General features: G+C 42.7%; 1 protein-coding gene across 2 annotated transcripts; it reads right to left on the bottom strand.

Moving 5' to 3' along the window:
* Positions 1-3527: 3527 nt before the first annotated feature.
* On the bottom strand, positions 3528-12285 carry LOC134863209 (protein Z-dependent protease inhibitor-like). 2 transcript variants are annotated; one of them, XM_063881580.1, is made up of 7 exons: positions 12090-12142; positions 11680-11816; positions 10761-11045; positions 9194-9487; positions 8753-9026; positions 7504-7651; positions 3528-4726 (listed from the first exon to the last, which is right to left on the bottom strand). In XM_063881580.1, the coding sequence occupies exons 3-7, from the start codon at positions 11029-11031 to the stop codon at positions 4547-4549; spliced, it is 1167 nt and encodes a 388-aa protein (XP_063737650.1). In that variant the 5' UTR covers positions 11032-11045; positions 11680-11816; positions 12090-12142; the 3' UTR covers positions 3528-4546. The 2 variants fall into 2 exon arrangements, with proteins under 2 accessions (XP_063737650.1, XP_063737649.1); XM_063881579.1 differs by lacking the exon at positions 11680-11816 and having other exon boundaries at positions 12090-12285.
* Between the last annotated feature and the right edge of the window lie 246 nt (positions 12286-12531).

The following is a 12531-nucleotide window of genomic DNA, read 5'->3' as shown; positions in this document are numbered from 1 at the left end:
GTCATTAATATAAGGGTCATTAATATAAGGGTCATTAAGGGTCATTAAGGGTCATTTATATAAGGGTCATTAAGGGTCATTAAGGGTCATTAATATAAGGGTCATTAATATAAGGGTCATTTATATAAGGGTCATTAAGGGTCACTAAGGGTCATTAATATAAGGGTCATTAATATAAGGGTCATTAAGGGTCATTAAGGGTCATTAAGGGTCATTAATATAAGGGTCATTAAGGGTCATTAAGGGTCATTAATATAAGGGTCATTAAGGGTCATTAATATAAGGGTCATTAAGGGTCATTAAGGGTCATTAATATAAGGGTCATTAATATAAGGGTCATTAAGGGTCATTAAGGGTCATTAATATAAGGGTCATTAATATAAGGGTCATTAAGGGTCATTTATATAAGGGTCATTAATATAAGGGTCATTAAGGGTCATTAAGGGTCATTAAGGGTCATTAAGGGTCATTAAGGGTCATTAATATAAGGGTCATTAAGGGTCATTAAGGGTCATTAATATAAGGGTCATTAAGGGTCATTAATATAAGGGTCATTAAGGGTCATTAAGGGTCATTAATATAAGGGTCATTAATATAAGGGTCATTAGTATAAGGGTCATTAAGGGTCATTAATATAAGGGTCATTAATATAAGGGTCATTAAGGGTCATTAAGGGTCATTAATATAAGGGTCATTAATATAAGGGTCATTAGTATAAGGGTCATTAAGGGTCATTAGTATAAGGGTCATTAAGGGTCATTAATATAAGGGTCATTAATATAAGGGTCATTAAGGGTCATTAAGGGTCATTAATATAAGGGTCATTAATATAAGGGTCATTAAGGGTCATTAAGGGTCATTAATATAAGGGTCATTAAGGGTCATTAATATAAGGGTCATTAATATAAGGGTCATTAAGGGTCATTAATATAAGGGTCATTAATATAAGGGTCATTAGTATAAGGGTCATTAAGGGTCATTAATATAAGGGTCATTAATATAAGGGTCATTAGTATAAGGGTCATTAATATAAGGGTCATTAATATAAGGGTCATTAATATAAGGGTCATTAAGGGTCATTAGTATAAGGGTCATTAATATAAGGGTCATTAGTATAAGGGTCATTAAGGGTCATTAAGGGTCATTAGTATAAGGGTCATTAATATAAGGGTCATTAAGGGTCATTAAGGGTCATTAAGGGTCATTAATATAAGGGTCATTAAGGGTCATTAGTATAAGGGTCATTAATATAAGGGTCATTAATATAAGGGTCATTAGTATAAGGGTCATTAAGGGTCATTAGTATAAGGGTCATTAGTATAAGGGTCATTAAGGGTCATTAATATAAGGGTCATTAATATAAGGGTCATTAATATAAGGGTCATTAGTATAAGGGTCATTAAGGGTCATTAAGGGTCATTAAGGGTCATTAGTATAAGGGTCATTAGTATAAGGGTCATTAAGGGTCATTAATATAAGGGTCATTAATATAAGGGTCATTAGTATAAGGGTCATTAATATAAGGGTCATTAATATAAGGGTCATTAAGGGTCATTAATATAAGGGTCATTAAGGGTCATTAAGGGTCATTAGTATAAGGGTCATTAAGGGTCATTAGTATAAGGGTCATTAAGAGTCATTAATATAAGGGTCATTAAGGGTCATTAAGGGTCATTAGTATAAGGGTCATTAAGGGTCATTAATATAAGGGTCATTAAGGGTCATTAAGGGTCATTAGTATAAGGGTCATTAAGGGTCATTAAGGGTCATTAGTATAAGGGTCATTAAGAGTCATTAAGGGTCCATTAAGGGTCATTAAGGGTCATTAAGGGTCATTAATATAAGGTCATTAATATAAGGGTCATTAAGGGTCATTAAGGGTCATTAGTATAAGGGTCATTAAGAGTCATTAAGGGTCATTAAGGGTCATTAAGGGTCATTAAGGGTCATTAATATAAGGGTCATTAGTATAAGGGTCATTAAGGGTCATTAGTATAAGGGTCATTAAGGGTCATTAGTATAAGGGTCATTAAGAGTCATTAAGGGTCATTAAGGGTCATTAAGGGTCATTAGTATAAGGGTCATTAAGGGTCATTAGTATAAGGGTCATTAAGGGTCATTAAGGGTCATTAAGGGTCATTAGTATAAGGGTCATTAAGAGTCATTAAGGGTCATTAAGGGTCATTAAGGGTCATTAAGGGTCATTAATATAAGGGTCATTAATATAAGGGTCATTAAGGGTCATTAAGGGTCATTAGTATAAGGGTCATTAAGAGTCATTAAGGGTCATTAAGGGTCATTAAGGGTCATTAAGGGTCATTAATATAAGGGTCATTAGTATAAGGGTCATTAAGGGTCATTAGTATAAGGGTCATTAAGGGTCATTAGTATAAGGGTCATTAGAGTCATAAGGGTCATTAAGGGTCATTAAGGGTCATTAGTATAAGGGTCATTAAGGTCATTAAGGGTCATTATATAAGGGTCATTAATATAAGGGGTCATAAGGGTCATTGTATAAGGGTCATTAAGGGTCATTAAGGGTCATTAAGGGTCATTAAGGGTCATTAGTATAAGGGTCATTAAGGGTCATTAGTATAAGGGTCATTAAGGGTCATTAAGGGTCATTAAGGGTCATTAAGGGTCATTAATATAAGGGTCATTAAGGGTCATTAGTATAAGGGTCATTAATATAAGGGTCATTAATATAAGGGTCATTAATATAAGGGTCATTAAGGGTCATTAAGGGTCATTAATATAAGGGTCATTAAGGGTCATTAAGGGTCATTAATATAAGGGTCATTAAGGGTCATTAAGGGTCATTAGTATAAGGGTCATTAAGGGTCATTAATATAAGGGTCATTAAGAGTCATTAAGGGTCATTAGTATAAGGGTCATTAAGGGTCATTAAGGGTCATTAATATAAGGGTCATTAATATAAGGGTCATTAAGGGTCATTAAGGGTCATTAATATAAGGGTCATTAATATAAGGGTCATTAAGGGTCATTAAGGGTCATTAGTATAAGGGTCATTAAGGGTCATTAATATAAGGGTCATTAAGAGTCATTAAGGGTCATTAGTATAAGGGTCATTAAGGGTCATTAAGGGTCATTAATATAAGGGTCATTAAGAGTCATTAAGGGTCATTAGTATAAGGGTCATTAAGGGTCATTAAGGGTCATTAATAATAGGGTCATTAATAATAGGGTCATTAGTATAAGGGTCATTAAGGGTCATTAGTATAAGGGTCATTAAGGGTCATTAGTATAAGGGGTCATTAAGGGTCATTAGTATAAGGGTCATTAAGGGTCATTAATATAAGGGTCATTAAGGGTCATTAAGGGTCATTAAGGGTCATTAGTATAAGGGTCATTAAGGGTCATTAAGGGTCATTAGTATAAGGGGTTCCGGTTTGGTTCAGGGTTTCCTGTGTTCTTATTGGTCCACCTGCTGCTGTGTGGTTACTGGGATGCATTGGTATGAAAGTGTGTGGACTGGGCTGCGTTAGAGATCAGACAGGCAGAGGGTATTTCATGTTTTACAGGTTGCACACGTTTAATATTCATTTAGGTACAGGAAGTGTTTTCAGACATACAGCACATCACGCTATGATCATGCTAACGTTAACTAAGAGGCTCTAAGCATGACTCTAACGCCTCGCCTTCACGAACAAGACTCTGTAAATACTAACGAGTAATACTGCCTGGTGGCTTAGGAGGACACAAGCTAATGATCTGGATTAAATATATATATGCACACCTGCCCGGCCAAAAAAAAAGCCCCCCCTCTGATATCCGTTGGACCGCCTTCAGCTTCACGGCACGCATTCTCTGTGGCATCGTTTCCCCGAGCTTCTGCAACGTCTCAACATTTATTTCTGTCATTATTTTTGATCTGGTCTTGATGATGGGAGATTCAGACCACTGATCAAAGTCTTCTCCAGCACATCCCAAAGACTCTCAATGGGGTTCAGGTCTGGACTCTGGGGGGGCCGATCCATGTGTGACATGATGTCTCATGCTCCCTGAACCACTCTCTCACAGTCTGAGCCGATGGATCCTGGTCCTTCAGTATATTCAGGGAGTCAGCTGACCTCATTCTTTGGGTTGCTGAACCTAGAGCAGACCAACTGCAGCAGCCCCAGATCACAGCCCTGCCCCCACAGGCTGGGGACCTGTCTTTTGGCCGGGCAGTGTGTATATGTATATATATGTGTATATATATGTATAGGGTCCTTCAACACAACGATTCTTTAGTTTCAGTCTCAAAGCTTAGATACCCAGAGGTTTCTGCTCTCAGGATCAACACCCTAACAACAACAATATTAAAACATTAGAGTATCACCGTAACACAAATGCTATCAATACAATAATAGTATCTACAAAATAACACCTAATATAATAGACACCAAGTATGACCTCCTGTCTTCCATACCAATTCTTCTAACTCTCATTTCTGTGACATTCCACCTACAGAGGGTCTTGGTACACCAGCTATGAAGCGTGGGTTTGTAGTTTTAACTACGTGTAGTCTTTAGGCAGGATGACATCACTTCCTGGACGGGTCGATCACGCGGCCGATGGACAACACGGCGCCGCTCGTCTGCAGGTAAATGATGAAGATGAACGGTCTGTTGACCGTCAGTCGGGGGGGCAGCGTAGAGAAAACGCTTGCTCCAACTCCTGTACCGTCGCTGTCGGCAACCGACACCACGGCTGTATGAAAAACCTGAAACAACACACAGGAAGTGATGACAACAGACAGGAAGTGATGACAACAGTCAGGAAGTGATGACAACAGTCAGGAAGTGATGACAACAGTCAGGAAGTGATGACAACAGACAGGAAGTGATGACAACAGACAGGAAGTGATGACAACAGACAGGAAGTGATGACAACAGACAGGAAGTGATGACAACAGTCAGGAAGTGATGACAACAGACAGGAAGTGATGACAACAGTCAGGAAGTGATGACAACAGTCAGGAAGTGATGACAACAGTCAGGAAGTGATGACAACAGTCAGGAAGTGATGACAACAGACAGGAAGTGATGAAAACAGTCAGGAAGTGATGACAACAGTCAGGAAGTGATGACAACAGACAGGAAGTGATGACAACAGACAGGAAGTGATGACAACAGTCAGGAAGTGATGACAACAGTCAGGAAGTGATGACAACAGTCAGGAAGTGATGACAACAGACAGGAAGTGATGAAAACAGTCAGGAAGTGATGACAACAGTCAGGAAGTGATGACAACAGACAGGAAGTGATGACAACAGTCAGGAAGTGATGACAACAGTCAGGAAGTGATGACAACAGACAGGAAGTGATGACAACAGTCAGGAAGTGATGACAACAGTCAGGAAGTGATGACAACAGACAGGAAGTGATGACAACAGTCAGGAAGTGATGACAACAGTCAGGAAGTGATGACAACACACAGGAAGTGATGACAACAGTCAGGAAGTGATGACAACAGTCAGGAAGTGATGACAACAGTCAGGAAGTGATGACAACAGACAGGAAGTGATGACAACAGACAACAGTCAGGAAGTGATGACAACAGTCAGGAAGTGATGACAACAGTCAGGAAGTGATGACAACAGACAGGAAGTGATGAAAACAGTCAGGAAGTGATGACAACAGTCAGGAAGTGATGACAACAGACAGGAAGTGATGACAACAGTCAGGAAGTGATGACAACAGTCAGGAAGTGATGACAACAGACAGGAAGTGATGACAACAGTCAGGAAGTGATGACAACAGTCAGGAAGTGAAGTGATGACAACAGACAGGAAGTGATGACAACAGACAGGAAGTGATGAAAACAGTCAGGTAGTGATGACAACAGTCAGGAAGTGATGACAACAGTCAGGAAGTGATGACAAAAGTCAGGAAGTGATGACAACAGTCAGGAAGTGATGACAACAGTCAGGAAGTGATGAAAACAGACAGGAAGTGATGACAACAGACAGGAAGTGAAGTGATGACAACAGACAGGAAGTGATGACAACAGTCAGGAAGTGATGACAACAGTCAGGAAGTGATGACAACAGACAGGAAGTGAAGTGATGACAACAGACAGGAAGTGATGACAACAGTCAGGAAGTGATGACAACAGACAGGAAGTGAAGTGATGACAACAGACAGGAAGTGAAGTGATGACAACAGTCAGGAAGTGATGACAACAGACAGGAAGTGAAGTGATGACAACAGACAGGAAGTGAAGTGATGACAACAGACAGGAAGTGATGACAACAGTCAGGAAGTGATGACAACAGTCAGGAAGTGATGACAACAGTCAGGAAGTGATGACAACAGACAGGAAGTGAAGTGATGACAACAGACAGGAAGTGATGACAACAGTCAGGAAGTGATGACAACAGTCAGGAAGTGATGATAACAGACGGGAAGTGATGACAACAGACGGGAGGTGATGATAACAGTCAGGAAGTGATGACAACAGACAGGAAGTGATGACAACAGTCAGGAAGTGATGACAACAGTCAGGAAGTGATGATAACAGACAGGAAGTGATGATAACAGTCAGGAAGTGTTGACAACAGTCAGGAAGTGATGAAACAGACAGGAAGTGATGATAACAGACAGGAAGTGATGACAACAGACAGGAAGTGATGATAACAGACAGGAAGTGATGATAACAGTCAGGAAGTGTTGACAACAGTCAGGAAGTGATGAAACAGACAGGAAGTGATGATAACAGACAGGAAGTGTTGACAACAGACAGGAAGTGATGACAACAGACAGGAAGTGATGACAACAGTCAGGAAGTGATGACAACAGTCAGGAAGTGATGACAACAGTCAGGAAGTGATTACAACAGACAGGAAGTGATGATAACAGTCAGGAAGTGTTGACAACAGACAGGAAGTGATGATTACAGACAAGAAGTGATGACAACAGTCAGGAAGTGATGACAACAGTCAGGAAGTGATGACAACAGACAGGAAGTGATGACAAAAGTCAAGAAGTGATGATAACAGTCAGGAAGTGATGACAACAGTCAGGAAGTGATGACAACAGTCAGGAAGTGATGACAACAGTCAGGAAGTGATGACAACAGTCAGGAAGTGATGACAACAGTCAGGAAGTGATGACAACAGTCAGGAAGTGATGATAACAGACAGGAAGTGATGATAACAGTCAGGAAGTGTTGACAACAGTCAGGAAGTGATGACAACAGACAGGAAGTGATGATAACAGACAGGAAGTGTTGACAACAGACAGGAAGTGATGACAACAGACAGGAAGTGATGACAACAGACAGGAAGTGATGATAACAGCCAGGAAGTGTTGACAACAGACAGGAAGTGATGACAACAGACAGGAAGTGATGACAACAGACAGGAAGTGATGACAACAGACAGGAAGTGATGATAACAGTCAGGAAGTGATGACAACAGACAGGAAGTGATGACAACAGACAGGAAGTGTTCAAAACAGACAGGAAGTCTCAGAGCCCCCAGGGAGAACCTGGACTCACCTGTGTGAGTTTCACAGCGTCCCCCTCGCCCATGTTGCTCAGGTCGGCCGCCTCCTGGAACACCTGAGTGATGTTGAGAGTCTGAAGGACATCACGCAGAGAATAAGAACGTTCCAACAGGAAGCGAGGAAGCTGCACCTCCAACTTCCTGTTTCAGAGAAAACATAAAAAAGAAGCTAAAATAAATCATGTCAAGAACAAGGATGGAAGGAAGGAAGGATAGTAAGACCCCTCATCTGTGGTCACGAGGTAGGAGATGAGGAGTCAGGAGGTAGGAGATGTGGGGTCAGGAAGTAGGAGATGAGGGATCAGGAGGTCTAAGGTAAGGGTAAGGAGGTAAGGGATCAGGAGGTAGGAGATGAGGAGTCAGGAGGTAGGAGATGAGGGGTCAGGAGGTAGGAGATGAGGGGTCAAGAGGTAGGAGATGAGGGGTCAAGAGGTAGGAGATGAGGGATCACTAGGTAGGAGATGAGGGGTCAGGAGGTGTAAGGTAAGGGTAAGGAGGTAAGGGATCAGGAGGTAGGAGATGAGGAGTCAGGAGGTAGGAGATGAGGGGTCAGGAGGTAGGAGATGAGGGGTCAGGAGGTGTAAGGTAAGGGTAAGGAGGTAAGGGATCAGGAGGTAGGAGATGAGGAGTCAGGAGGTAGGAGATGAGGAGATTTGGTAATAACCACATCTGAAAGCAGAAGTCTAGGGAAAATATGCAACAACTACAACCCTGAGTTTGGTAGCATCAACACACAGGGGTGCACTGACATAAGGTGCACTTAGACACAGATACTGTGGGGGTACAGTTACATTTCTCTGTCTGCTAAATAAATCCCATGAATTTATGAGATTAAGTTAGCCTTATTATTTTATTTTTAGATCAGTGGCTCTGAAAGACCGGGTCATTCTGTGAGGATCAGCCGTCCGTCGGTTCTGGTGGTTCTGGTCTGGGTTGCTGAAGCAGACTTTGCTCCGTGTTTGGTGTCGCTGTGCGGCTGTAGCTCTGTCTGTCACTGCCTCACTCCACACTGACTGAAGTCGCTTCAGTGCGCATGTCACAAAACAGATGAATTGTGGGACATGTAGTTTATGGGCAACGAGCTTCCGTAAAGCGGAGTGTAGCCGTATAATAAACCTTATATTCTTTGGAAACTCTCGAGGGCCACATTAAATGAGTCTGTCGGCCGGATTTGGCCAGCAGGCCTTGAGTTTGAGACGTATGAGGTAAGGGGTCAGGAGGTAAGGGGTCAGGAGGGCTCACGTCTTTTTCAGCTGTCTGATCCAGGTCTGGATCTTGTCTCCGGTCAATTCCTCCTCCACTGCGGTGACATCCACATCTTCATCGGGAAGAACCACCAACATGGCTGCCCCGCCCGCCATCGGCAGCTTCAACACACCGGCCTTCAGTGCGCCGTCGTACGCCAGGAAGAACTTATCGGCCCGGAACATCATGGGAACCATGACCACGTGGTACTTGTTCACGTAGAACCGTTCATCCTGGGTGAGGGACGTGTTAAAGGACGGACTGAACTGGACTGCAACACACAAACAACAAAACAAACATTTATTTAAACAACACAATCCTCAATACTTCATTAAACTGGTATCAGGGTAACTCTGACACTGGTATCAGGGTAACTCTGACACTGGTATCAGGGTAACTCTGACACTGGTATCAGGGTAACTCTGGGGGGAAGCTTACCCTGGTAAACGGCAACAGTGGCGAGCAGCAGCTGGGTCTGGGGGTCCAGGTCAGTCACCAGCACCTTGACGGTGTCTCCAGTCCTTTCTTGAGCCCACAGGTTGATGGTGGAGGCGGCTTCCAGTGGCGACGTGTAGTACAAACTCTGAGCGTTCCCTCCAAACTTGGTCTGAACTATGTCCCGGAAGGATGAGGACATCTTGACGCCTTGTCTGGGGAGCACGGCCGCGCCCTGCCTAAGGTTCATATCAAAACTGCCGTTCGACACTGCGGTGCTGAGACTCTGGAACAGGTCTGAGGACAGATTCTAGATTACTCACCCGAACTGAGCTCTCAGTATGGGGTTAGATTTGTCTCAATAATATCTGTGTGAACAGAAAATAATCTGTGTGTAAATGTTTAACACTTTCCACTAATGTACTTAACAGATTTGCAAAGTCACGAAAACATTTTGCAAATGTATAACGGACCTGCAAAAATGCAAAAATAATTCCACAAATAAAGAAAAGGTTTTGTGAATCTCTCTCTAACATCTACGACTTTCCATCAGACATGCGTCAACGCATTTTTTATGGATCTCAATTCTCGGTTTGTGGATCAACTTTCTCTAAGTACAAGCAGGCAGTTCTAAAAAAAGGTCGCTTGATGTGGATTTAATACCCTTTTCTATTTCAATGTGACACGGTGAGTCTTGGTCTTTATTTTTTCAATGTATACAAAGTAGACTTTAGTATTCATTTATGTTTCATTGGGATGGCAGCATCTAGGCTGCCTGCAGGGGCAGATAACTCAGTACTTACGTTTTTCTTCAGGTGGGTAGAAGTCACAAAGCACTTCAGATCTATGCTTATTTGCTTGTAAAGCAACTTTGAGCACCAGGTAAAGCTCTACATAAATACAATCTATTCTTATCATCTCAATCTAACCTTTCTAAAGTGAATTAGAGAGCACCAAATAATCGGGCAGTAGCTTGTAGCACACAGTGGCTCTAAAGGGCCACTGTGATACATGGTTAACATGAACTCTGCAGCAGAGAGCGGGGGCAGCCCTGGTCATTCTCAAAGGCACGGCCACCGTGCAGGAGAGGAGCAGCGGTGAGACGAAACCCTGCACTGCCGCGGGTCACTGAGCCGGAGAGGAACCACAGGGTCTCCTGTCACTGCGGCTCCTCTCCGGCTCACCATCCCTTTGCTGGCTCCCCCAGCCTGCAACATGAACGGACACTGTCGCTTACCATCACCATATAGCATGCTTTCAGTTTGAAAGGCAGCAATTACATCATCACCCGAACATAGCTGAACGGCACGAGGAGGTTTCCCTTCTTACCACCGGAGGTTTGGCTCAAAACTCTTTGGGGGTAAAAAGACAAACCACAAACGCATTTCGATCCACAAAAATGGATTGAGGTCTGGCTGATGGAAAGCCGTAAATGTTAGAGAGAGATTCACAAATTCATTTTCTTTATTTGGAAATGTATTTTAGTATTCACAAATCCTTTTTTTATCTGTGGGATTGTTTTGCGTACTTGCAGATCCGTTTTACATTTGGAAAATGTTTTTGTACCTACCTGGGAGGGTATGTGGGTCGAGGCCCTTCAGGCTGAGGCCCTGCAGCAGCTGGTCCTGGGTGGGCCCGGCGGCAGCGCTCAGCAGTGGCAGCAGCGCAGCAGACAGCGTGAAAGTGGACAGGAAGACATTGTCGTCCGTACGGCTGGAAACTGCGCAGTACAGGTGGGCCGAGAAATCCGCGTTCCTATTGGTCAGATCTTGCAGAGAGGCTAGCTGACAGGAGGCCAGCAGCAGGAGGCCGACCAATGAGAGCGGGGCACAGGGAGTCATGGTAACAGCGCCCTCTGTGGATGAGACAGGAACATCACCAACATGCTAAATGCTATCATTATTATCATACACAGATCAATACAATACAAATATATTACAGATAACATATTTATATAATTACATCCTATATATGAAATATATTTATATCTGGGACTAACTCAGGATATATCTGGGACTAACTCAGGATATATCTGGGACTAACTCAGGATATATCTGGGACTAACTCAGGATATATCTGGGACTAACTCAGGATATATCTGGTACTAACTCAGGATATATCTGGGACTAACTCAGGATATATCTGGGACTAACTCAGGATATATCTGGTACTAACTCAGGATATATCTGGGACTAACTCAGGATATATCTGGGACTAACTCAGGATATATCTGGTACTAACTCAGGATATATCTGGGACTAACTCAGGATATATCTGGGACTAACTCAGGATATATCTGGTACTAACTCAGGATATATCTGGGACTAACTCAGGATATATCTGGTACTAACTAACTCAGGATATATCTGGGACTATATCTGGGACTAACTCAGGATATATCTGGTACTAACTCAGGATATATCTGGGACTATATCTGGGACTAACTCAGGATATATCTGGGACTAACTCAGGATATATCTGGGACTAACTCAGGAGAGCTGCCCTTCACGGATTGATGACCGATGTTGATACCAGAGATCCTCCTGCTGTACTTCCTGTATGAACAGTGATCATTGAATTGAAGCTGCAGCACTGACAGGTCTGTAACTGTCGACCTGGGCGGCTCCTATATATGAAATATAAACATACAGCTGTACATCATATTAACCAGTTTATATGGATGTACAAAATAAAATATAAACATGTAGCATCATAACTCTGGCCTGACACATAGACACACCCTAAAAAGCACACGCACTCTGAAGAAAGCACACGCACACACACACACAAACAAGCGCACGCGCGCGCGCACACACACACACACACACACACACACACACACACACACACACACACACACACACACACACACACACACACACACACACACTGCACAGACCTGTGTTGATTTTCCTTGTGTTTCTGAAATTCCCCGAGCTGCGCATCACCATGAAGCTCAAGCCCTGTTCAAACAGCATCACTTCCGGTCACTGATTTCCAAAATAAACATCCCGTCCCCACGCAGGGCCCCTGATCAAACTCCAGCAGGCCCGGAGAGGATACGCACATTTATTATATATTTTGGATTCAACCCAATCATTTCCCTTGCACATTAAAATAAATATAAAACTAAAAGCGTCCCGCTTCGCTCTGTGGCAGCTCTCCGACACTTTAACGCTTTTATTGTGAAAGCCTATTTACCGGGCCTCATTTTCACTGAGAGCAACATCGCATGCGCACTGGCAGCCGCCTGACACTATGGCCTTACCTGTTCAAATCATTGACTGTAAGGTTCAAATTCAACAGGAGGCGCTACAGCAGCACAAAAGACTTCGGTGAAA

The sequence above is a fragment of the Eleginops maclovinus genome, chromosome 4 (genome assembly GCF_036324505.1).
Source record: "Eleginops maclovinus isolate JMC-PN-2008 ecotype Puerto Natales chromosome 4, JC_Emac_rtc_rv5, whole genome shotgun sequence".
NCBI classification, from domain to species: Eukaryota; Metazoa; Chordata; class Actinopteri; order Perciformes; family Eleginopidae; genus Eleginops; species Eleginops maclovinus.
The sequence above is the reverse complement of the archived record's forward strand: the minus strand, read 5'-3'. Positions and strand labels throughout refer to the sequence as shown.

Bases quoted from the DNA above. Each gene is read 5' to 3' on its own strand.
- LOC134863209 (XM_063881579.1), bottom strand. From the start codon at position 12,168: ATGCTGTTTGAACAGGGCTTGAGCTTCATGGTGATGCGCAGCTCGGGG. The intron at 11,046-12,089 runs GTCTGTGCAGTG...TCTCATCCACAG, and splicing joins CACAAGGAAAATCAACACAG to AGGGCGCTGTTACCATGACT. The intron at 9,488-10,760 runs GTAGGTACAAAA...ATCTGTCCTCAG, and splicing joins CGACCCACATACCCTCCCAG to ACCTGTTCCAGAGTCTCAGC.